The 26,030-nt window shown below is 40.8% G+C and overlaps 1 protein-coding gene across 1 annotated transcript in view; it reads left to right on the top strand.

The window, feature by feature from the left end:
- Nucleotides 1-571: 571 nt before the first annotated feature.
- rapgef5a (Rap guanine nucleotide exchange factor (GEF) 5a) overlaps nucleotides 572-26,030 on the top strand; it is a 62,830-nt gene continuing 37,371 nt past the window's right edge. Inside the window, exons 1-5 of the mRNA XM_047384163.1 lie at nucleotides 572-1,067; nucleotides 18,308-18,358; nucleotides 20,950-21,056; nucleotides 23,104-23,225; nucleotides 24,971-25,148. Of these exons, the coding sequence (XP_047240119.1) occupies nucleotides 924-1,067; nucleotides 18,308-18,358; nucleotides 20,950-21,056; nucleotides 23,104-23,225; nucleotides 24,971-25,148 (602 nt within the window). The 5' untranslated portion in view covers nucleotides 572-923. The remainder of the gene's footprint in view (nucleotides 1,068-18,307; nucleotides 18,359-20,949; nucleotides 21,057-23,103; nucleotides 23,226-24,970; nucleotides 25,149-26,030) is intronic.

The raw sequence follows: 26,030 nt of genomic DNA, 5'->3' as shown, positions 1-26,030 counted from the left end.
AGGTTTTTCATACTGGGTGAGATTTAGGTCTATATTACAGTAGACTCTGCATGTAATTGTAGTAAGCTTCTAAAGGAGGAATTTAAAAAGCAAGCTTTTGTCTGATGCTGACTTTAAGGATTATGAACATTTGCAGTCAGCCACATTAAAGACCGTTTCATCTCCACCAAGCCACAAAACACAGGATTAGGACCCCTCTAGTATATCATGACTACCTCGAACGAAAGCACATTTTCGACACTGCCAAAGCAAAACTAAGCTTAAAACTTGAAAAAAAAAAAAATAGTCTGTCTAACACCTATAAAGACAAAGACTGTGCCTTTGTTTACGTTTGGAAATTTGACCCAGGTAATGTGGTGACGTAGCCTCACCAAGATCTGTCTTCTGTTTTTTTCCTCCCTTCCCCCCAAACATTGTTATCCTTTGCGTTGTTTTACAACTTATGAGACAAATTCGCAGAAAAGCAAGTATTGTTTGAGTTGAAAATAAAGTAGTACTACAACTAACTCATGATTATGGGTGATCATAGTCCGTTTTCCTTGGTTTGACCGTCAGTGAATGAAAGGTGGAAGTGATGCAATGTGTCGATGCACCTGTAACTCCCCTCCCCTCCCCGGTCAGCGCACACATCAACCTGGTAAAAGGCTGCCGAGCAGCGGGACTCAGGAGCCACTGGGTGGAGCAGGCGTCGTCGCGTGCTGCGGAACACATTCTGTATGTTGTTAAAAGTGCCGCGCGCGGTCTGGATGCAGATGCGGGTCGGCGACGGCAAGCACGAGGCAGAGTGGGGGAATGGCGAACGGGCGCGGGCGGCGATGCGTCTCGTGAGGCTACACTAGAGAAGCCGGGAGCGGAGGCAGTCAGTCAGTGAGGCAGGCAGCTCGAGGACACGCAGTTAGAGGAGGAGAAGAAGGGGGTGAACCATGGAGGACTCGGAGCCCGCAGAGGACGGCTTGCTCGCGGGCTTGCGGTGGAACAGGAGCGCACGAGACCAAGCGCAGCTCAAACACAAAATCCGGGATCTGCCGGGGCTGCTCAAGCACGGACTGCACCTGCGGAAAAAGAGCGTGAGTATTTCAAACAGACCACTGAATGACTGTCCGTCCTTCCGTGTTTGATGTTTTCTGAATGTTACCAGCTGTGTTATCTTTTAGCTGCCAGGTTGCCTGACTCCACTTTGTGCTTTGGGGCCGTTTAATACCATCGTCACGACTCAGGTGTTTTTCATTTTCCCACAGGAATAAATGTCGCAGATGCAATTTTTTTTTTATATAAAGATGTGCGTGCGCAACTGTGTATGTATCCTACTACATCCATAATGACCAGAATAGCTTTTGGACACCATACCTTCACAGTCCCGTAGTCAAGGCAACGCCACCCCCACCACCAGATCCACAGTCACAATAAAAAGTACCTGTGATGATGACATTTCTCACTCAACTGCTCAGTGCTCTTTCTTTTCCTGATCAAGCTGTATTTTTGTCCTTTTATTAGCTGTCAGCTTAGTTATGACATAGAAAAAGAGATTGCATTGAGATTAAAAGTAGTGAAAGTGTAAGATGACATTTTAAAATATCAGTGCTGTAGGTTTGTACTTTACTAAAGGTAGGTAGGCTGCTATTGGTTCCCAAGTTTTACAACATGTTTATACTTCTTTTTGTAGTCCTGGTATGAATATGATCTCAATTAAATTAGGATTGGAACAAAAGCCTTGACAGAAATTTCAAATTGAATTTTGATCCCGAAGGTCATCTGAAGAACTCCCTATTGATGTTTGAAGACACACAGTTTGGTGCCTTCTCAAACTTTGGGAATTAAAAATGGGCTGCATTATAAAACTGGGCTAAATGTTGGAAAATTGGCATGGCTGTCAAAGCATGTTGACCACATTTCATAGTATTTAAAGAAAATTAACACTTATTTTTACTGTTGCAAAAATAATATGTCATATCCAAATGTTACCTTTATTTAAGATTTTGATCCATGGACTGAAGCAAAACTATTGAAAAAATAATCAATAATACATACATTTAATAGTTTAAGTCCTTACTGGACATAATTAAATACTTTTTATAGAGCATTACATATATAACAAGCTAATATTAGTTGGCTAATTAGAGTTGGCTAATTAGAGTTGGCTAATTTGAGTATAAGGAAATCAATATGACTAATAGGTGATGCTCCTTAAGTTTCCACACAAAGACCTTTTGCATGTTTTACCACTGAAAATATTTCTAAGCTGTCTAATTTATCTTTTCTGTTAGCGAGGGAAAATTGTTGCAGCAACAGTTGGGTGGGGCGCCACCAGAGGAAACTCATAGGAAAGACATGACAGAAAGCTTTAGCTGCTTTGAAGCATACATTTTAAAAGCTTCTGTTTACATTCATACTGGAGCAAATACCTCATTGTGATTTTGTGAGCCTTGCTGTGTCCAACAAAAAAATCACCCAACGAGCCAAATAGCTGCTGTAAGTGTCCGCTATGCTCATCCTTCTCGTCAGCGGCAGCCACTCAAATACTCGTCCCCAATCCCTTTGTGAAAACCATCGGCGGTGTGCCAGTACTTCCTGTCCCGCTGGAACCAGGTGTGCTAAACATATGCAGCTTTTCTTGTGTTAAAGCCACGTAGGACCACATAGAAGAGCAGTTTCTGTCATTTTACATACAGTAAGTTTAAGTGATTTGCAAATGAACTACACTCCGTGTCCTGTTAATGGTTAATGTGATCATAATTTCCTCGCATAATTAATCACTGAGGTTGGACCTTAACACAGAGGTGAACAAAACATGCATGGGCCCAGATTAAAATATTACCTGAAACATAGAAAGTAGCACACTATAGGGTCTTAAATTCAATATTCTCAATTAGAGATGAACCGATGAGGCTTTTCCCAGCCCATGCAGATTTTCTGTTTTCTTTGAGGTGGTATTTGTGGATTTCGATTTTGGCTGGTCTTGATATGTATGCATATTTTTCTAGGCATTGCAACACAAATGGGCTGTATGTTCCTTGATAGATGTTTTGAATCCAACAGAAAATGAAAGAATTACATGCTTATGCCCATTACAGGGTTCAAGATCAATAATGTTTCTATTTAACTTTTTATTTTTTGAGTTGTGCAATGAGTCGGATGAAATTAGTGTAAAGACGTGACTGCTTACTGCAGACTGGTTCTCACTGGATGCCGCCACTTCCCTTGACTCAAGATGCCAAGTGCACACAATAAGACAAATTTAAACACGTTTACCTTTCCCAAAACCAACTTTGCATACAGTTTCTTTCTGTTAGTTATTAATGCAAAACGTTTGGCACGACCTGTTTCTCACGTCACGTATAAAATAAAAAGTGAATTGAAACTGCTGCATTGCACTAAAGCCATCAATTGCCTCGAAGTCTAGCCTCCAGCCGCCTCACCTTGGAGAATCCTTGTGTCACGTTGTTATAACTTGCTCAGTTGCTCCAGTTATTACTTCTTTTAATGGCCACTGTATGGAAGGAGCATACAGATTTAATAACACTTCTTTTCTTTTTTTTACTTTGCCCTCTACTCGAGCTGAATGGTTGGAGACCAGAAATGTCTGGTTAATTTTCCTTCTACTTGCCTCAGGTTTCAACTCTTGGCGGGTGTTGAATTTTAAAAGTTAATGATTGATTGAACAGTGCAGGTGTTAGAATACTTGTACAGAAAGCATGTTTTTTTTTTGTTTTTTTTACTGAAAGAAAACATCAGATGAATCACTGTGCATGTAGAGCGTGATATGGATCTCGCTTAAATGTGTTGTAATGCATTATATTTCATTGAATCGAATACCTTGTTAAATAATATTAGTGTAGGTGAATCTGAATAGTTTGTGTGCTTGTCCAATATGTGTGCTCCTCTTATGGTTTATAATCTACATAATTAATATTCTAACTACCTCTATATTATTGCTTAGGTCCCACTTTTTCTTTCTGAAATATCTGATGATCATTGAGCTAGACATGCTAAAACATTGATTGAGTCCTGTGGGGTTTGGCATTGGGATGCTTGAAGTGAATCCTTTGGGTCTTGTGGATTCCAGGGTTAATCCCCTATGGATCAGAGATGGTTTATTAGATTGCAGTATTCGGAGTTTGACAATTGAGTTAACCCTTTTGTGGGTTCTTTCCATGTTTGTGGAGTTGCTTTCTGCTGCTGTGGGAGGGATCTGCCATATGCTCAGAGGTGTTTTGGGTATCAGAAGCCAAACTTTACCCTCAGATCTTTTTATTATGGTTAACTAATCAGTATTGTTCACTTGGTCTTTGTGATGTTTATAGTGATTTGATTGATCAGTAAATACATGTGAGTGATTGATTTAAAGATAACTTTTGGGCAAGTTTATATTTCACAGGAATTAAAAAGAATCTGCTCATAGTTCAGAGTTTTGCATCAACATTACATTGTTCTCATTTATTTCTTACCTTCTTTGTTTATCCCAAGACCAGTTAATTTTTTTTTTTTACTGGGAAAGCAGACCGGGAAAAGCAGAACATGAAACGTTTTTGAGAGATCTCTTTTTTTATGTCTCTGATTTCAGTCATTTAGGAATAGACCGATTTGTCAATACAATCCAGTCTGATACTACGTTTATGCATGATGGTCTTATGTTTTTGAAGATATATATATTTCACTCAGCGAATACAGTGATAGTTTTAAATAAACTCACATCTTGCTCCTTCTGACGATGCTGTCATGCAGAGCAGTTTGCTAAGGTCTAACTCTAGCATTTGTACTCGCTGTTTTGATACGACTCGTTTATAATTGGACTTGCAACAAAGTTCAGTGCAGTTCGAGTTACTTGTGTGTGAGTGAGGACACCACATAAAAGGTGCATGATGCAGTTAGCCGAAGCAGCCAATACTAGGGATGCACTTATGTGAAAATTTTGGATGATATTGATATTTGATATTAATATTGCCATTATAGCCAATAACCAATTTTTACAGATATTGTATATATTTTCCTACCCCTTTGACACGTCAAAAATGACCACACTGTTAACATTGCTTCTCTGCTTCAGGTAAACACCCCACAATCCTGCGCTGTATCAGCATCACTGTTACATGCCCCGACAAATACCACAAACCGCAACAAGATGGGGAAAAAAAACATTGGTTATTAATATCGGTACGTTTAAAAAAATGGCTAACATCAGAGCCAAAACTGATATTCAACCCTGCCAATGGAGGGGTATGTTGTCCCAGTCCCAGGATAAGGGAGCTCCATCTACGGTTTTAAAGTCAGAGTGGAGCAGACGAAAGTGATGTGGGAGGGCCTGCCAGTCTAGAAGAAGAGAGACAGCAGGCTGTAAGCAGAAAGGGGGGGCTGCTGACTTAAATTCACAAACTGCATGCTAGCAGTTTGGTTTAATCAGGGACAGCGATATTTGGGAACAGATCAAGAAACCCTTGCCATAATGGACTTTTGACAGGTTCTGCCTTGGATATTGTAATTCTGTCACCAGTAAATGGCTCACGTTTGACACCTAAATGCACTCATGGATGTGCATTAGTCAAAATTTCTTGTTGATTGAAACTTAAATGGAAATTGTTACATGCAAACACAATGAATGATGGCCAAATTTAAATGTAAAGCTGATTGCTTTTGGTTGTTAATGCTTCTCTAAAACGCTCCCCTCCCTCCTTGAAACTCTCACTCTGTGCTCAGTGTCTCACAGAACAGTTGCTGATATTCCTCAGGAGCTGATCTAATTTCTAAAACATAAATGCTGCAAACAGTAGCTTCGAATGTGATTTGGTCCTGCCATAAATATTTCTCTTTTCTAACTGCATTATACATTTAAATAAGAACGATGAAAGGATGAAAAGGTGGGTTGGAAAAAAGTCTCATTAAGTGGAGACCTATACAAAGCTCCTATACTTGAGCACACAGAGTATATTTCAAGCCAGAAGGGTAATTATGAAATGGAAAAGTTGCATAACAATGCCCGTGTTCGTGCCATTCCCAATGAAACAAAGAAGAAAGAACTAGTTAAACTCACATTATTACAAATTCCTTTGAAGGCAACTTTAGTGCTAAGTGGAATAGCCTCAGATCATTTATTCTCATTTAGTATGTAGAATGTGTTTATGGTGGGGGTGTAAAAAAGCAAATATATTCATGAGGAATTTGATGGATTTTTAGGTGCCACACATACTTTGACATAAACCTGGGTTTATTGTTTAGCCAATAAAAATGATCATGTGATTGCCTCAAACCAAAATCTTATTAAAGTTTCTAATTGCTTTTATTCAAAATACTATATTTTAATTATTCCTAATGGAGCCAAAATAAACTAATATCTAGATTTTTACAGTTTCAGTGTTACCGGCAACATTTCTCATGATTTTGGACCACTTTAAGAATAGGAATCTAGCAAGCTGATTGTAGCTAGTTAATCAGTTGGGATGTGTGCTTTGTTAGAGAGCAGTCGGGTGCTTAACAGACATGCTACTTGTAGCCTGGCAACTGCAATTTTAGAAAAACTATTACCTTAATAAGAGTGATGACTAGCGCTCTGTTCGTTCCCACAACATGACTGCCTGTGTACTTTTATTTTTCCCTGACCAGATGTTTGCAAAAAGCCAAATTTCTTCTAAGTGGTAAAAAAGCAGACTTTTCTCAACCATTGGGCCATCAATGCCCAGCAACAGGTGGGGGAGGGGCAGAGTAATCAATATAGCACGATCTCTTGTTTTTTAATAAAAGTTGCTAGACCACAGTGGGTGCCGGAAGAAAAATTGTACCAGCCTCTAAAAATGTAGAAGTCTTGAATGAAAAGCATTCTGTCAAGTTAAATTTGTTTCTTGAAAGGTTTTAGTTATTTATTAAGTCTGTGAAAATAACTAAAGTAAAGAAATTGAATATTTCAAACTAGCTTTGTTTTTACATATTATGTTTTTCATGTTCTTTGGAATTCAGTGCTTTACTGATGAAACACATTTTCACCTAAAACGTTTCTTTAATAGATAAACACTGTTTAATAGAAAAAGAACCCAAACAGGATGGGGTAAATTGAATAATTTGTTGTTTTTTGAGTTCTTAGAGGTAGACCCGTCAGTAGTCTATAGGTGTTTTTGGAGTTCAAAGACATAGAAACTGTCCAAAGTATTTTCTCTCTCCAGCTGTTACCATATTTTACATTTTGGATAGTTTTTTATTTGTTGATGCTAGAATTAGAAGTGGATCTGCTCATTACTGTCCAGTCTGAACAAATATAGCATAAAAATCTTTTGGATTTCCTGCTTACAGACTAATTATGGGATTTAGCTACAAACAACTAGTTTGGACAAGCCAAAGCCCATGCTTTAGTGAGTTTAATGCTTTTGCTGTCTTTGTCTCCTCTGATGACTCCATTTTGACTACCCTGGAGATGAATGTGTCGAGGAGTCGACAGGAGCTTAGCCTGGATGTGTTCTGGAGTGTGCGGGAGGGGGGGCTCGCCAAGCATACCGTGTTCCAGCTCTTCACTGTGCTCAGCAATCTTATCTGAGAGTAATCCATTTCTTGCATATAATGACCTCGCTGCTCCTGCTCTGTCTCTCACTCTCTGTATATGCACTTTAAAGTCTTTGCACAGATAAGCATGTCAGCATGTGCACATCTCTTCTTTTCTCTGCTCTGCTCTTTAAAGCTGCAGTGACATCAGTCCTCATGCCTTGTCACATTGAAGTGTTTTTTCTGCAGAGGAAATGATGCACAAACATCAAGACTCACAGGAACATAGAGGCTGAACTCCATCTTGATGTGTGATACAGTACAAATGAAACACCCCTGGTGCTGGAGTGATTCCCGAGCGTGTCTGTGAGAGGAGATGACAATGGATAAACAAAGACCACTTGAAAGATCTGTGTTATAACCAGAAAAACAAAGAGATTACAAGATAAGATAGAGAACCCAAGACAAAGGAGAGACGAAGAGCGAGAGGAAGAGTCAGGAAAATTTTTTATTTTGTCTGTGTGCATGGCTGGCTTGTGTACTCTATTTAACCCTCTGTCCAATGCTGCATTTGCACTGCGTCTACTCTGACTTGGCATCTGTACACCAGGAAAGTAAGCTTGATAACGAAAGTTCTGATTGTAACTACAGTTCTATAAATCCCGGGTGACCGCCAAAGGCGGTGCTTCAAGCACTGAATGATCATTGTTGCACATGCGCAGGTTGAGAATTAATAACAACACAGTCACCTGTGATCTATCGGTCACTCTTACTCCTCGCAAGCGCACGAAGACTGAGGGACCGAGCACTCTGGCGGTCATCCGAGAATCATAGAACTGTAGATACAGTTGTAACATTCGTTCTATTTCCCAGAGGCAGTGCTTCAAGCACTGGATGAATAATACGAATAAGGTATTGAGGCAGGATCCACAGTTCCTGTGCCTGAACTCGAAGTGCTGCCCTTGAAATATAAAGCGGAGAAACCACCAGTGATCCAGAGCAATAGGGACATAAATATATGCATCTGTCAAGTTGACAGACGTGAAACAGTCGCAACTAGTCAACATGTGAAAGGGCATGACCCTCAAGTAAGCATTCAGACCCCTAAGTTCCAGTATCGGACATATACCGCTGGTCTTCTTGTGAACCAGAAAAAAAATTGAATGAAAGCCCCCTGGATCCTGCAGGTGGTCAAGAGGGACAATTGCACAGTAGCTAGCAAGGCTCAGATCCCCTGGTCCAAGGCCTGAGCCTTTATTGGGTCGCCGATGACAGTCATCTTGACCTGGTTGGGGAAGAGGGAAGGCAGTGTCCCTGGGACAAGGTGGACAGCACCCATGAAGCCGGGGTGTGAGCAGCCCAGTAACTCAGCTGTCCAGGGGGAAAAAAATAAGACCGCTGGCCCCGATGCATCACCAGCTGGAAACGCTGACCAGGCTGTGCTGTCCAAAATAGGCGTGAAGTCTCGGCCCCACCATAGTCCCCTTTGGGCGGAGCCAGTCTTGGTCCAGAAGCCGTGCTCATGGATCCTAAACAAGGAGCAGAGGACAGAATGTCCCCTCCAACAAACTCCCAGCCAGCCCAGTATCAACAGACTGGTGGGAAGGTCTGTGGAGTCCCGGCAGCTGTTGCCTCGTTCGAGAGGCCTGCATTCCAGGGCCTCGAGTGCAGCGGAGCTCCCCTGGAACCTCAGAGCCCTCAGAGTTCTCTTACAGGGCTCAAAGATGATTGCGCCAGCCATACCTGGTGCCGAGCATGCACCAGTGTCAAGCGCGTGCATCCAAGCTCACGGTCATCAGGGCAACGGCCTGCAGAGACGCATCCACCAGGCCCTGCGTTGACTGGTCTAACGGAACTGACTCCAAAAAGGAGGACAGGTCTAACATCAGATGGGAGAGATAGTTTCCGGTCTGGCCCATCCGGGGACCCAAGTCATAGGCCCTAAAGAGCAGATTGTCCGTGACACAGCATTGTGGACGTAGACAATGGGCACGTCATGAATGTCCTCAGGCTGCCGAGGAGCCGAACAGGACGCACGACAGAGATTGTCCATCACTGTAGCTGGACAACCGAAGAACAGGCAGCAGAGGAGTCGAAAGGGCAGAAGACGCCACCAAGACTCTGTCGCGGCAACAGCAGCAGCAAGCTACAGGACTCGGCACGAGCAGAAAACACTACCGTCGAGTCAAACAAACTTAGGGCAACAGCAAAAACTGTCGAGCATCATAGTCAGAAATGCTCTAATACAGAAACGGCAATTAAAGGAGTCGGTTCAAGCAGAAAAATGTGACAGAGTACTTTGTTGCACATTCACTTCGCTTACGTTATTCAATTCAATTCAAAAATACTTTATTAATTCCAAAGGGAAATTAAATGTTGTTGTAGCTCATATTATGAAGGTATGAAGAGCCGTTGTAGATGCTGATGGCTGTAGGCAGCAAGGATTTCCTGTAGCGGTCTGTCTTACAGCACATCTGAAGAAGCCTCTGACTGAAGATACTCTGTTGTTGTAGGACAGTCTCATGAAAGGATGCTCAGGGTTCTCCATAATGTTCTTCATTTTATGAAGAATCCTGCTTTGCACAATGATCTCCAGAGGTTCCAGAGGAGTCCCCACAACAGAACCAGAACCTTCTTTATCAGCTTGTTGAGCTTTTTTAAGTCCGTGGCTCTGATGCTGCTACCCTAGCAGATGATGGTAGAAGAGATCACACTTTCCACAACAGACTTATAGAAGATATGCAGCATCTTGCTGTAAACACCAAAGGACCTAAGCTTCCTCAAGAAGTACAGTCTGCTCTGTCCCTTCTTGTAGATGGCTTCACAGTTGCATCTCCACTCCAGTCTGTTGTCCAGGTGAACACCGAGGTATTTATACTCCTCCACCACCTCCACCTCTTCTCTCATGATGGAAATAGTTTTTGACTTATTCCTGTTTCTCTTAAAATCTACAAACATCTCCTTTGTTTTAGTCACGTTCAAGATGAGATGACTGTTTCTACACCATGCCACAAAGCGGTCCAACACCTTCCTGTACTCATCTTCTTGTCCATCTCTGATCCACCCAACAACTGCAGAATCATCCGAGTATTTCTGCAGATGACAGAGGTCTGTCTTGTACTGGAAGTCTGAGGTGTACAGAGTGAAAAGGAATGGTGAGAGTACAGTCCCCTGTGGTGCTCCTGTGCTGCTGACTACCTGGTTAGACTCACAACCCTTCAGTCTCACAAACTGTGGTCTGTTTGTCGGGTAGTCTTTGATCCAGGAGATTGTTGAGGCCTCCACCTGAGTCTTCTGGAGTTTCTGACAAAGCAAATCAGGTTGGATTGTATTAAATGCACTGGAGAAATCAAAGAACATGATCCTCACAGTGCTACTGGCTTTGTCCAGATGACTGTGGGTTTGTTGAAGCAGGTGTATGATGGCATCTTCAACTCCAACTCCACAGCCATAAGCAAACTGAAGGGGGTCCTGATAGTTTATTGTTTGCTTAGTCAGGTGGGCCAACAGGAGTCTCTCTAGGATCTTCATGATATGGGATGTCAGGGCAACAGGTCATCAGTCATTGAGGACTGATGGGTGAGTTTACTTTGGTACCGGAACAAGACAGGAGGTCTTCCACAACACTGGAACCTTCTTCTGGGCCAGGCTAAGGTTGAAGAGGTGCTGCAGAATCCCACAGAGAGCTTCTCTGCACAGGCCTTCAGGACTCTAGGGCTGACACGATCTGGACCTGCAGCCTTATTCTGGTTCAGTCTCTCCAGTTGCATCTTCACTTGACTTCTTGAGACACACAGGTGGAAGGGGGAAGCAAAGGGAGCATCAGCATCTTCTGACATGGTTGAAGGTAAACATGTAGAAGCAGAAGGGTCTAGGGCTGAGGTGGAAGATAAAACATTTGAGGTGTTACTGGACAGCTGTGGGTCAAAGGAGGGTGTGATGTCTGTTTGGCTGTGAGCAGGAGAGGAGGATGCTGAGCTTGTTTCTGAACTGAACATATTGAAGAATGTGTTCCCAGTCTGTAGCCTCAAAGCAACCTTGAAGAGCTTCTTCAGCTTCCTCTGACCATTTTCTCACAGTCCTCTTTATGACAGGTTGCCTCTGAACAAGGGGCTTATATTTCGAGCAGAGAAAAACAAGATTGTGATCTGATTTGTCTAGAGGAGGTCTTGCTGTAGAGATGTATGAGTCCTTGACATTTGCATAAAACAAATCCAACATTTTGTTTTCTCTGGTAGAGCAGCTGACAAACTGTTGAAACGTTGGAAGTGTAGCAGAGACTGAAGCGTGGTTAAAATCACCAGAAATTGCCACAAAAGCATTGGGGTTTTGCGTCTGTAGCTTAGCAACAACTGAACTGATGGCATCACATGCAGTGTCAGCAACAGCGGAAGGTGGAACATAAACTGTTGCCAAAATAACACTGGTGAACTCTCTGGGTAAATAATATGGACAAAAACTTACTGCCAACAGTTCAATATCTGGACTGCAGAGACGACACTTCACAGTTACATGTCCTGGATTACACCATCTGTTGTTCACAAGTACTGCAAGTCCACCTCCTTTACATTTGCCGCTCGGCTTTAAGTCTCTTTCTGCTCGTATGGTTAAAAAGCCCGGCAGAGAGACGCTGGAGTCTGGGATATGATCCTGCAGCCATGTCTCAGTAAAACACATGATACTACATGCCCGGTACTCTGGCTGGGTCCTTTGTAGGGCTTGGAGTTCATCCAACTTGTTTCCCAACGATCTCACATCGCTCATCATAATTGACGGAAGAGATGGTTTGAACTTCCTCCTCTCTCTTCTCTTTGCTCTTGCTCTGCATCCACGGCGTCTCCTTTTCAACTCATCAGGGATTTGAGGTTGTAGTTTAAGTATTATTTAAGCTTTTGAGATATTAATCAGCTGCTCCCGGTTGTAAGAAACAACCCCGTTGCCATGGCAATGCATCATAACAAATGTCCAAAAATAGAAAGTATTAGGAAAATCCTCCAAGCTGCACAGCATCCGACACCGGAGAGGACAGTTGTCCAAAAAAAAAATCAACTGTATCCACCACAAGAGGAATAGTTCCGAAAAAAAAGAATAAATCAGAATCAAAAGTAACAGGGCTACTCCAACCTGCTGCCACCTTGAGCGGTGCAATTCTATACAACACAGAGGCAAAAAAAGGACTCGGCGCAAGCAAAAAACGCAACCTGTGAGTCAATCAAAACAAACAAACTTATAAGCAATAAGGCTTACCAGACTCTGATGTCAACCGATCTGGAACAAAAAGCAACTTGTGCAGCCTTTGGAGGGCGAGATCCACCCACAGCTCTGACCACAATTGGTCACGAAGCTGCCAGCAGCAAGAGTAACGAGGAAACGAAGAGTACAAGCCAACACCTGTACTCAATCAACCTGCGTGCGAGAAGAAAGGAGACTAAACTTCCGGTATCGTGACTATATAGACTCATGTGGATCATTAGTAGGTCACAGGTGACTTTGTTATTAATTCTCGACCGGTCAAGAATGATCATTCAGTACTTGAAGTACCGCCTCTGGCAGTCATTGAGGATGAAATAGAACTTCAGTCTTACACTTTCATTGTTAGCTGGCTTCATAATATAATTATCTTCACAATGAATCTTTCTTCTGAACATGGTCTTGGTGTTATTTGATAAAAATCATCTTTTTGTTGTTGTCTTCAGGTGTACTTGTTTGCCAGATCAGTTTGTACACTTTAGCTGATCAGTGCTTTGGGGAAAAAATTTGGGAGATCGCTTATCACTCCTCTTTTAGATATGAAACTAGTTAAATACTAACGAGTTGTCTAGATCTGGATCTGACTTTTTGATTCCAATTAAAAAAAAACAAAGGTGCTTCAGGTTCCTTGATATTTTGAAACCTCAAAAGGAAAAAGAAGGAAATAAGATTATCCCCATTTATACACCGATGCATACACCTTTAAGGCATAGAATTATGACTACCTTCTGCCAAAACGGTCTTCACCCGTCAAGGCATGGACTCCACTGGAGCCTAGAACAGGTACTGTGTGTCGGGTTCTCCGTGGATCAGACCTTTTTTCCCTAAACATCCCATGGATGCTTGATTGGATTGGGATCTGGGGAGGCCAGGTCATTTCCTCGAACATATTTGCCCTAGTTGCATCAACAGTGCCTTATCCTCCTAAAAGAGACCACATCCAACAGGGAATACCGTTTCTATTAAATGGCATGAATGGTTTGCTACAATGCTTAGGTAGGTGTTGAGGTAATGTCCACATGGATGCCAGGATCTAAGGTTTTCCTGTAGAACATTGCCCAAACCGTTGCACTGTCTTCCAGCTTGGCTTTTTTATGATGGTGGATCCTGGCACCATGTGTTTCTCCAGGCAAGCAACGCACACTCGGCCATCTATGTGATGTAAGTCCTGTGCTATTGCTATGAGGTCCTGTTTACATGTGTCAACCTTTAGTCCCAACATGCATCATTGAGCCAAGACCTGCACCCTAAGATGCTGATGGCAATGCAATGATCAGTTAAATTATTAGGTGTTCTTTGTGAAAATGAAAGCAGAAACAAGAGAGTGAGAAGGATCCACTGTACTAAACTTTTGTCTAGACTATGACAGAGAGAAGAAGAGCTGCAATTCATGGATAGGTTGGCAAATATTTTACTAAGAGCAGAACTGTAGTTGCAAAACAGGATTACATTTTGACAGAAAATGCCTGACTTAGCTGTGTGTTTTTTGGAAGTGCACCTAACACTTTGTTTTGCAAAGTGCTGAATCAATAACACATGCAGTCTGATACAGCCTATCGGTTAGTTAAAGACTTCCTGGGGTGCTTTCTGGCTGCCAGACTTAAAGTGATCAAGCCACTGCACTTGCACGGCTGATAATGTATAGTATATACCTTTTTTATGCATTGTACAAACATACAGTATGTATAATGTAGAGTTTTTCATTGAGCCAAATTTGGTTATTTAGGGATGACTTTCATTCGGATAAAGATTTTTTTTAGTTGTGCTGAAATCTGCACTGATAGTTTGTCCAATACTTGGTGACAAAGTAAACAACAATCTTGGATTTCCCTAAACTGTGGCACAATTAAAAGCGGAGCTGTGAGCCACTATAATAAGATGTGTGTGTGTGTTCTTGTACTTGTTGCTGAGTGAGAACCATTTTTCGTATTTTTATCGCAAAGTGAGGACATTTTCCTGGTCCTCACTTTTTCAAATTCCGTTCTTGGGACAGGGGTTAGGTTTAGGACTAGGGTATGAATTGAGTTATTGTTAGGGTTAGGATTAGGGTTAGGTATAAACTGGTTAGGGTGAGGGTTAGTGTTAGGTTCAGGGTTAGGCACTAAAAATCAAGGAAACTGAATGGAAGTCAATGGAAGTAACCGAAAAGTCCTCATAAAGATAGTAAAACACAGATGTGTGTGGGAGCATGGGACTTCCCAGATAGTGTCATTGCTGTAATGAGGATCACCCAGACTGATCTACATCCCTCTAATCATCTCTCCGTCTCATTTCCCTGCAACTCAAATCCTCTGCTGAACAACTCTCGCCCTCTCCATCTTTGTCTTTCTCACTCTCCCTTAATAATTACAATGATCTTTCTGCCTCTCATCTCTCCTCTTCCCATCTGTCATACACATATCCACTTATTTTAGCTGTTTGGCCTTCTTTCAGCCCCCCCCGCTTTTTAGCTTCTTTTTATTTATTTACCTATATTGATCATTCATGTCCATTGAGGTGCTTTTTCTTTGTAAATTTAATCTACCTGCATCTGTTTGTCATTGTCATCTCTTAGTCGATGTGTATTAACAGTAAAAGGGCAGCATAAATTACTAGGAGAGACTCCAACCATAACCCCATCATGTTTCACTGACTCAGCTCACAAACCTGTTACTCTTACTGCCGGAGCTGCTTATCTCAGTCTCAGTCCAACAAACTCAACTGGAAATGTGATTATCATCCTAATGCGCTTACAGCTTACGGGTTTTGTTTGTCTAGGTGACATTACCTCAGAGTGCAACATGCACATACCCGTTTTGACTCCTTGCTTCAGCCACATATGATAATATTCTACATTTCTCAGCATTTTGCAACTGTATATTATATGTGGTTCATGCTCATATTTTTACTTGTAGGCAACATTTTCTTCAAGAGTGGATAAGTGGACAAAATGGTTTGATTTTGATGCTCTGTCATATTGGGACATTTATAAAGTTTAAAGGTACTGGATACACTATGTTACTTGTCAAGTTTGAAGCGGGTAGTGAGCAGGTTTTTAATTCACAATTGTACTTTATTTTATCTTTTTATCCTGACAAGGTATTTACAGAGAGTCAAAACGCTCAATTTTATGTTATTTGGCAATAATAATTGACAATGGAATTGCAGTTTTACAATGTTTTGGTAAATTTTAGCAAGCCATCTTCCCTGTTAGGTGGCCTGAGCCGGTTTTCAGAATCAAGGTATTCCAAGAATTTAAACAATGACTTTGCAGACTATTACATTTATTCATCCTATTGGTACTGCTAAAATCTGTTTTAATGTGGTACCAGAGAAATACCGGAGTGAGTGGAGTTTTCAGCAGCTGCATGCATAGAGTATCATAGTTTACCCTCCCCCTGCAAAAATGCTTTGTCTGTTTGGAAATCTTTTTGGTCAAGAAAAACATGATTATGGTGTAGACACTAAAGGAGCACGTCCTGTAGGAGTGACAGGAGACCCATACTTGGTAAGCTACGGGTGGCATCTCCGCAGGTTTGCTATTTGAGCAGATAGCTCGATTAATTAAACTGCTAGTATGTCTTTTTTACTTACTCGAAGGTCCTGGTGTATGCTTGGGTTCTCTCTGGGTATTCAGGCTGTCTCTCACTGTTCACAAACTTGACCTGAAAGTTTGGGCAACTCCTTTTGATTCTGAAGACTGTAATCATTTAATGTTGCCGCAATAAGCCACGCTCAGTTGAAGTTTCTCCTCTAAAACAGCCGTGGTATGTTCAAAGTTCTCAGAAAATAATATTCCTCAGAAGGGTTTTGGGAAAGGTTAATATTACACATAACCTTACCAGCGCCAAGCAAGTCACACCTTTTTGTAAAGTTGGGTGCAATAATTGCACATAGGAATTTGATACTGGTACCTTTTATTAAAAAATGCTACATTTTGCAGAGCAGTTTTTAGATTTCACTGTTGATGTAGAATTAGACTGAATATAGTTTCCCTCCCTCATGGAAATGCTAACACACATCTCATCTTCTGATTGGTCAGAACATTAGTTTAAAAAATGCCATCAAATGTCCACGTTATCTAGAAGTAAGTCTTTATGAAGCTTCTTGCTGATATTCAGTATTGGTAAAAAAAAAGTAAAAAAAAATAATTTTGTTACAGAGGCTCACTTTGGTGTAAACACTGGGCTTTCTTACAAATTTAACACTTATACAATGTTCCACAAAACAATAAAACATTTCACTATTCTAAACTATGCTAAAACTCAGTTATAGTTTAGTGTTTTTATGCTTTTATCAGCTATCTCAAAATGACACTTTGATGCACACCTGAGGGGCATCAGAATGCTAATGAATGCACCTGATTACCCTGTCCCTGTATGATTTAGCTTTAGATAAGAAGCAAACATAGTACTTGACCTACAATACAGGATGGGAATCCCTTTATGGCACTAGTGGTGATTAATGCCTGTTGGAATGAAGATTGTTAATATGCAACTAGTCTCTGTTTGGTTTACAGTAGTGCTCCTAACTGTTTATGGAGATTTCTCAACGTGATATCAGTCTGTTTCACTTGATTGTTCAAACACCTTTGCTGTCGCTTGATAAAGTAAACCAGTACAACCTGAACCACTGGGGAAGGCACTCTGTCAAACAGGAAGGGTAAAGTTAAAGTGACAAAGGTTTCATTTCTTAAATCACCGCTTTTTGTGTTTTTGTGTTGTTGTTTTTTTGGCCAAGCTATATTAAATTATAGGATGATACATTTTTCACCAGGATTTCATTTTGTTGTTTTTTCCTGTTTTATGTTTCCTTATAGGTACATCTACATTTTAAGTTTTATTGCAGTAAATAGCATCACGAACAGATGATTATATTGTACATATACAAAAGAAATGCATCAAAATTATTCCTTGTTCTTTTTTTGTTTTTCAAACTACATCAACATCATCACACCTGTTAAAAACAGATTTGATTTAACTTTAGAATTTCAAATATCAGGTTATTACAGTGTTACACTAGTCTTTCAGTGCTGAAAAAAGGTTTCATGTAGAGTCATTTCCTCTTTTATTTACCTAACATGTCTGCTCATTGATTATCTGGTTTATAACCAGTCTTTCCGCACCCTGTCTATACTCATCTTCCTGCTGTGGCACCGCAATGATCCATAAAGATTAAGGGTTTATTTCCTGATAGGGGAAGTAGTAGTAGGTGGATACACCTGGAGCAAGGCTGGTGGAATTAAATGTGAGAATAATTATTGTGGGTTTCCTGTAAAACGTGATCATTACACTGGCGGTTGCTTTTTGTTGATGGTGAATTAATTGATAAGTGTAGGTTTCTGGGCTTGTTTGGTTTTGATTTTGGTGAATTTGATCTGTAATGTTCCCTGACGATACCTTTAGATGATATGATCACATTTTGTTTAACAGGTGTGTATAAAAGCATTACTGCTGTACCTACCTCTGCTCTGAGTTCAAACAAGCCTGACTAATGTTTCCAGAATAATAAAACCAGTCCTTCTCTTCTTAGACTTGTGTTTGTTTAGTGTGGGTGTGTGTGTGTGTGTTATATGTTGTGTGAGTTGGCTCTTATGGTTTGTGTTTTGTTTCAACAGCAATCACCTGACACTATCCCTGGACCGAGCTCTGGATCTGCAGTACACAAGGTAACGAGGAGGCACACAACCATACATACATGACATCATCCCTTTTTCGTTTTTGCTTAGAAGCACCATAGTGTTTATTCATACACAGTTGACATCAGTGGGGATATTACCTAGAGCTTTGTCCAAATTAGTTTCACCTCCTACATGCACACAGACCTCATTTTATTATGATTTACTGTACCGTGGCTTTGGAAAAAACAGTTTAAGCAGTTCACTATGCAAAAGGTCTGAGAGCTTAGATATTTAATGTAAAATAATTTCCTTCATCTCTGAAGGTTTAATCTAAAGGGGAAGAATATGAAGAACACGTTTGTCTAATAATAACATTTTTAAAACTTTATGTTTGAAAATTATGTGAACATTAAATTTGCTCAAAATTCCCACCACCCACACAACAAGATGTTTACTGTTAGGTACATCAAACGGATCTTTTTGTGAGAGATTTTCAATTTCCCAAGTTTCTGTTACAGGACGTTAGTCTGGGTAAAGGATGGGGAATCCAATTAAGTCACTGAATGTGACTTTTGAACCAATTATGCAGATTAGTTGGGGTGATATTTGTAATTTAAGAAGTGCTTTTGCAATTCTGGCCAAACCGTTGATTGTTGACTGAAACGCATTGATAATGTCACACTGAGTCCTCACCACCAGGTTTCTAAGGGAGTTTGGAGAAGAAAAAACAAACACTGGCTCCAAGGGAGATATTTTGCATTTTTCGTTGACATCCTAGTTTCTTCTACACACGTAGAAGAAAAAGGTGAGATATCAACTACCTGCCTTCTGTGGATAGATGGCACTACATTCTGCCCTGCAATTACATTTTACCCACTTTCTTTTCAGTGCGTTTACTGATCTGAAACTTATATCGTACACTGTGAGAGTATCTACGAAAGGGTCAGATCAAAAAATGACTAAAAAAATCATTACAAAAACTACAAATACCCTGAGATCATACAGTGCATAGACAAAAACATGCATATCCCGTAGTATTTAGAACGAGCAAAATGTTACTATGCTCATATACTTTTTTTATAATCAAACTTGCAACAAAAGCAAACACCATGAGATCTAACAGGAATGTGGAGACACCATTTTCAGAATGCACCAGGTGTGCCTTCTATGACAGCTTCACTGATGCAGACAGCTATAACAAGAACACCACCACCATGCACCACCCAAAAGACTCATATTAGTCAGGCTTTTTGGTCATGTAAGGCCTGCTCTTAAACATGCTGCTCATAGCTTTTCAAATGCAGTTGTACAACTGTGTAATCTTAATCAGGGTAATGTATGGTGCTTCATTGGTACCCAATCATGAATGTCCATGTTTTTCACAAAGATGTATTTTCAAATATAAGGTAAAATAGTGGAAGCCTTTTTTCAGCCAGGTGACTGGCAGTGTGCAGGAACAGGGTGCCAGAGAGAGTGCTTTCTTGCCCTATACTGGAACTTTCTTTTCTTGTGATTAATTTTTCATCATGTCGATTAGTGAGCTTCAGATACAATAGTCCCTGTGTCTCGTCAGAATGGAAACCCCTGATGCAGTAGTGACTTTCTATCAAAAGCGGTACAAGGGAATAATATTTGTGAACCAGTAACCTGCTCATTAATGCATAGTGGTGGGCCAAGTGGTCTGCTTGGTCATTCTGACTGAAAAGAGTCGCTAAACATAGTGCGTTGCAGTTTGTTGCGGATGGTGCTGTGGACCAGTAAGGGTTACCCAAGGTAACCCTTGTCCACCGCCAGAGTAACCAAGAATTTTCAGCTGGGAAAACTTGGTTTCTGCCGCCCATGTGGACGCTACCTTACATGGGCTACTAACCTCAGCTTTGATGCAGACCCTTTCACGTAAACTATTACTCGATGCCTGTGGCTTCTTTCAGCACAATATTGCACCCTGCACCAAAGCAAAACTTGTTCAGGAGTGGTTTAAAGTACACAACAATCATTTCTGCGTAATTGACTTGGCATCCAACTTCCTTAGATCTCATTCCCATTGAGCAGTCTGTGGGATGTGCTGGACAAACAAGTCTGATTCACGGACGCCTGAAATCCAAACTTAGAGGACTTATAGGACCTACTGCTAACCTTTTGGTGCTAGAGCCCACCTTCAGGGGTCTAATGGAGGTCCATAACATTCCAGGACAGCTTTGACAGCAGAAGGGGGAGCGACAACCTATTATTGGACATACAAGCTAATACATGTACAACCTATTGATTTTATACGTGCAAACCAGCTAACATCATGTGTGATGGTTTCATAGAAAGCATCTGATGAGCAGAACAGAACCAGTAGCCACGTAAACACTTTAATTGAAATGCAGATGTGTTTATGATGGCATCGACAGCGGGACTGTTGCAGAGTTTGTAGACACAGTCAATGCTTGATTCCTCAGGGGGAAAGAAATCGAGCTGTCCTTGTGAGCTGGTCAATGACAACAGCATGTAACCACATTAGCTTCCTCCATTCTAATATCCATCTGTAAGTAATTTGAGGTTTAACAAATGCTGTTGCTGTTTTATTTTTACAATGTTTTGTACTCAGTTTGTTTAAAGGAAATGTGCTTGCTAATTTTATGTGTTTGTTTCAGTCTTGCTCCCAGAGTTTTCCATGTGCTGGTCGATCTGTGAGAAATGCCTTCCTCTCCCATGGACCGTACCCAGCCAAAGACAAGATACACCTGGCCAGAATCATACGGTACGCTTGTCTCTGTCCGCTTGTGTTGAGCTGAATCAGTGAGTTCAGTGAAGCATTTATACTTGCTCACCAGTATCTGGAGAGCCCCATTTTAATTGGTTGGTCGGGTAGTTCATGAAGGACAATAAACAAAGAGGAATGTGGATTTGAAGCTTAAATGATTGGTGAATGCATTCAGTTTCTGGAATTACACGTGCCTACAGAGCACCCAGATCCTTGAAAACGAAACAAATGATCACTGGATTGATATTGGCACTGTAAATACAGGTCCTTCTCAAAATATTAGCATATTGTGATAAAGTTCATTATTTTCCATAATGTAATGATGAAAATTTAACATTCATATATTTTAGATTCATTGCACACTAACTGAAATATTTCAGGTCTTTTATTGTCTTAATACGGATGATTTTGGCATACAGCTCATGAAAACCTAAAATTCCTATCTCACAAAATTAGCATATCATTAAAAGGGTCTCTAAACGAGCTATGAACCTAATCATCTGAATCAACGAGTTAACTCTAAACACCTGCAAAAGATTCCTGAGGCCTTTAAAACTCCCAGCCTGGTTCATCACTCAAAACCCCAATCATGGGTAAGACTGCCGACCTGACTGCTGTCCAGAAGGCCACTATTGACACCCTCAAGCAAGAGGTTAAGACACAGAAAGAAATTTCTGAACGAATAGGCTGTTCCCAGAGTGCTGTATCAAGGCACCTCAGTGGGAAGTCTGTGGGAAGGAAAAAGTGTGGCAGAAAACGCTGCACAACGAGAAGAGGTGACCGGACCCTGAGGAAGATTGTGGAGAAGGGCCGATTCCAGACCTTGGGGGATCTGCGGAAGCAGTGGACTGAGTCTGGAGTAGAAACATCCAGAGCCACCGTGCACAGGCGTGTGCAGGAAATGGGCTACTGGTGCCGCATTCCCCAGACCCGGGCTACAGAGAAGCAGCACTGGACTGTTGCTCAGTGGTCCAAAGTACTTTTTTCGGATGAAAGCAAATTCTGCATGTCATTCGGAAATCAAGGTGCCAGAGTCCGGAGGAAGACTGGGGAGAAGGAAATGCCAAAATGCCAGAAGTCCAGTGTCAAGTACCCACAGTCAGTGATGGTCTGGGGTGCCGTGTCAGCTGCTGGTGTTGGTCCACTGTGTTTTATCAAGGGCAGGGTCAATGCAGCTAGCTATCAGGAGATTTTGGAGCACTTCATGCTTCCATCTGCTGAAAAGCTTTATGGAGATGAAGATTTCATTTTTCAGCACGACCTGGCATCTGCTCACAGTGCCAAAACCACTGGTAAATGGTTTACTGACCATGGTATCAATGTGCTCAATTGGCCTGCCAACTCTTCTGACCTGAACCCCATAGAGAATCTGTGGGATATTGTGAAGAGAATGTTGAGAGACTCAAGACCCAACACTCTGGATGAGCTAAAGGCCGCTATCGAAGCATCCTGGGCCTCCATAAGACCTCAGCAGTGCCACAGGCTGATGGCCTCCATGCCACGCCGCATTGAAGCAGTCATTTCTGCCAAAGGATTCCCGACCAAGTATTGAGTGCATAACTGTACATGATTATTTGAAGGTTGACGTTTTTTGTGTTAAAAACACTTTTCTCTTATTGGTCGGATGAAATATGCTAATTTTGTGAGATAGGAATTTTGAGTTTTCATGAGCTGTATGCCAAAATCATCCATATTAAGACAATAAAAGACCTGAAATATTTCAGTTAGTGTGCAATGAATCTAAAATATATGAATGTTAAATTTTCATCATGACATTATGGAAAATAATGAACTTTATCACAATATGCTAATATTTTGAGAAGGACCTGTACACCTACACAGACACACAGAGAGTTTATCTTCATAGGGAGGGAGAGGGAAAGCATTTACTGTTTCTGAAGAAAACTCTTACGAAGAGCTAATAAATAATCAATGGGTATTGATTAAAAAAAGAGTTTTCTTGCAAAGAATTGTGTGTGCATCATGACATTATATGGTCATACTTGTGAGCTCAAATGTTCATATGTTCATGTGTTTTTAACAGGCGTAGTTATGTGGGAGTGGAGCTGGTACAGTGGCTGTGTGAGCAGTGCATGTACGTGCGCTGCCGGACTGCTGCTGTGCGTGTCTGGCAGGTGCTGCTGGAGCTGGGAGTCCTGCTGTCTGGTAACACACACACACACACACACACACACACACACACACACACACACACACACACACAGAGCTGAAACTGCTTCCAAATTTATAGCCACCTACCAGCAACATCAGCACATCTCTACAGATACAAGTGCTTAATTCGGTTATTTTCAGCAGAAAAGAAAGCCTCATTTGCTGCCTCATTCACCTGGTCAGCACATGAGCTTCAATTTAGTGTAGATCTTTCACATTCAACCTGGGACTTATGGCACCAAATATCAAAGCCCCATCTTCCAATGTTTTACAGAGTTCATCGGTCTGGAGCATAGATCCATGGTTTAAAAATGGGATTTTGCTTTTCACGGTATTGGGAACTAAAGCTTTCTGTTTTATACTGTTAAATAAAACATATATTCAGATGTTACATTCATTTGTCTGGATTTAAATCATCAAAAAGTATGTGTTGACTGATAAAGTTACACTGGACTTCAAATTACATACACTTTATTTTTTTATACACTACTAGTGTATTTCTAATTTAAAAGCACCTTTTACATCCATCCATTGTTTATACCTGCATGCAAACTTCATGCAGAAAGATGCTAACCCAGACCGCCTCGCTGCAAGGCAACAATGCCACCAACTCATCCATTCATCCATCCAGAGGTGGGGGACAGGTCACCAGTCCATCACAGAAGAAAACATATTACTGTCTGTGCATAATTTAGCTTTGCTCATGCTTGTGTGTTCCCAATAGACCTTTGGCTTGTAATTTGCTTTGGTGTATATTAATGAGTAAATTACTTCTTGATGAAAGCTGTTCAGGTGAAAAGCTAATAGCAAAAAATATCTAATTAACTTGTCTGCTTGGGATTCACTAATAGCCATTTTTAATACTGTGCAACCCCATATTTAAATAAAAACTACTGGGTTTAATGGTATAGCCTTGACAGGCTTTTAATGCTAAATAACAACTGTATGCAATTCTGGGTATTTTAAGGATTTCTAATATATTCCTAACATCCTTTTGTTTTTGTTAAAAATCAGCCTTGCTGAATGTTGACCTCATCAGGTCTGAGCAGGGGATGTAGCAGGCTGTGAACTTTCTAGCTGAACATTCAATGTGAAGATGTGCTTGTAGAAGGTTATGTTTAATGTCTGTTATCTCTAAGACTCAGAGAACCCGATAACATCCAGTCGGCCCTACTTTTTTTTCCATTTTATTTTACCCACAGCCAATGCAATTTAGGCTTCTTTTTATTGTCTGCCTCGCTTAAATCCTTTTCCTGCAGCATTTTAGCCCAAGCTGAGTCCTTTTCTTCCTTAGCACCATGCAATCTTTCTAGCTACAGCCAAGATGAGCATGGCGAGCACAGAGAAAGAAGCATGCTTTTATTGTCCTTATATCCTTGTATTGCAGATTTTTCTGCATCTTTTCCTTTTTTCTTTATCCTGTTTGTCCTTCTGCCTCTGCTGCATACCAAGACAGGCTCATGTAAAAAAAATTTTTCAGGCATGATTTTATAGGAAGTACATTCTTCACACACGAAAGCAAGCATAACACTTGAATCTTTATTGGAACGACTGACCTCAAATTTACGACAATTGTTTGTGACAGTGTTGAAAGCAATACTTTTGATATTTTTGAATATGCTGATTATACCCTAATTACCACCCAACACATACAATTTATCATTTTGAAGGCAAGTGAAGTTTCTCACTTTTCCATCTGCTGTTTGTGAATTTTTCTGTTTGTGTTTATTTATTTTCAGTGGACCAGCGGGTGGTATTTTCAGACTCCAACAGTTACTACCAGTTCAGTTTTGAAGAGTGTGACTCTGCCTCCTGTGAGTTTCGCTCCAATGAGGGGGAGTGGCCAGAAGCTGTGAAGCTCCTCCTACAGCTTGCTCCATATGTCCAGTTTCGCTCTGGTGGTGGGGCCAATAGCCCGTAAGTAATAAATATTTCTGTTAAATTCACTAAAAGAGAAACAAATTAATATAAACATAAATTGCTGCATGGTATACCATATGTGTATGGTTACCATGATGTCTGTCTTTTAATTTACCCACATCATTAGCAGGTAAGTCATCAGTGTTTCTACAACTTTGCAGGTACCGTGATTAGTGAGTCAAGGGATTAAAGTGGTCTTCAGGCGCTTTATGCTGTATGTTGACATGTTTTTGGATAAAACTGAATCTAATTTATGCCAAATTTCTGTACTTTGCAGCTTTCTATAAATGCAGTGTGAAACAGTTTTTGAATATTAAGCTTGCAAATTGACAGAATAAATTAAATCTGGTCCACAAAAAACAAGACAAAGAGGTAAGTAATATTTTTGGGAAAACTATGATGACTCATTTCATAAACTACAAACTGTGTTTGAAAGACTGTAATCAGTGTAGAATATTCCAGTCAGGGTTCGACCTGTACATATTTAGTAGATCTCTAAAAACAAACACGTGAATACAAATCTTTCTGAAAATCAACGACACATGAATGTCATAAATACAGATATAAATGTGCAGATGTACCCGCTGCACACATCTCCCGACTCCTGGCTTTGTTTTGTAACTATATGCTCCACGTGTTGCTGCTGCATGTGCACTGCATGTGTAGCGGTGATGCTGAATTTTGAGGGTAAAATGCTCTAGGATGTAGGTCGCACCAAGTTGTTTCCTTTCCAGAAAAAAGAAATCCAAATAATTTAGATGACAAACTATAGATGACCAAATGTAGTCCTCACTAAATAAAATTAATGTAAAATTGTAATTTACTTAAACTACAAGAAAAGCTTCAATGGAGATGCTAGCTTCACACCTATACAAGGCT

This window comes from Girardinichthys multiradiatus, chromosome 13 (genome assembly GCF_021462225.1).
Source record: "Girardinichthys multiradiatus isolate DD_20200921_A chromosome 13, DD_fGirMul_XY1, whole genome shotgun sequence".
NCBI classification, from domain to species: Eukaryota; Metazoa; Chordata; class Actinopteri; order Cyprinodontiformes; family Goodeidae; genus Girardinichthys; species Girardinichthys multiradiatus.
Note: the sequence above shows the minus strand (reverse complement) of the source record. Positions and strands in the feature narration are given on the sequence as shown.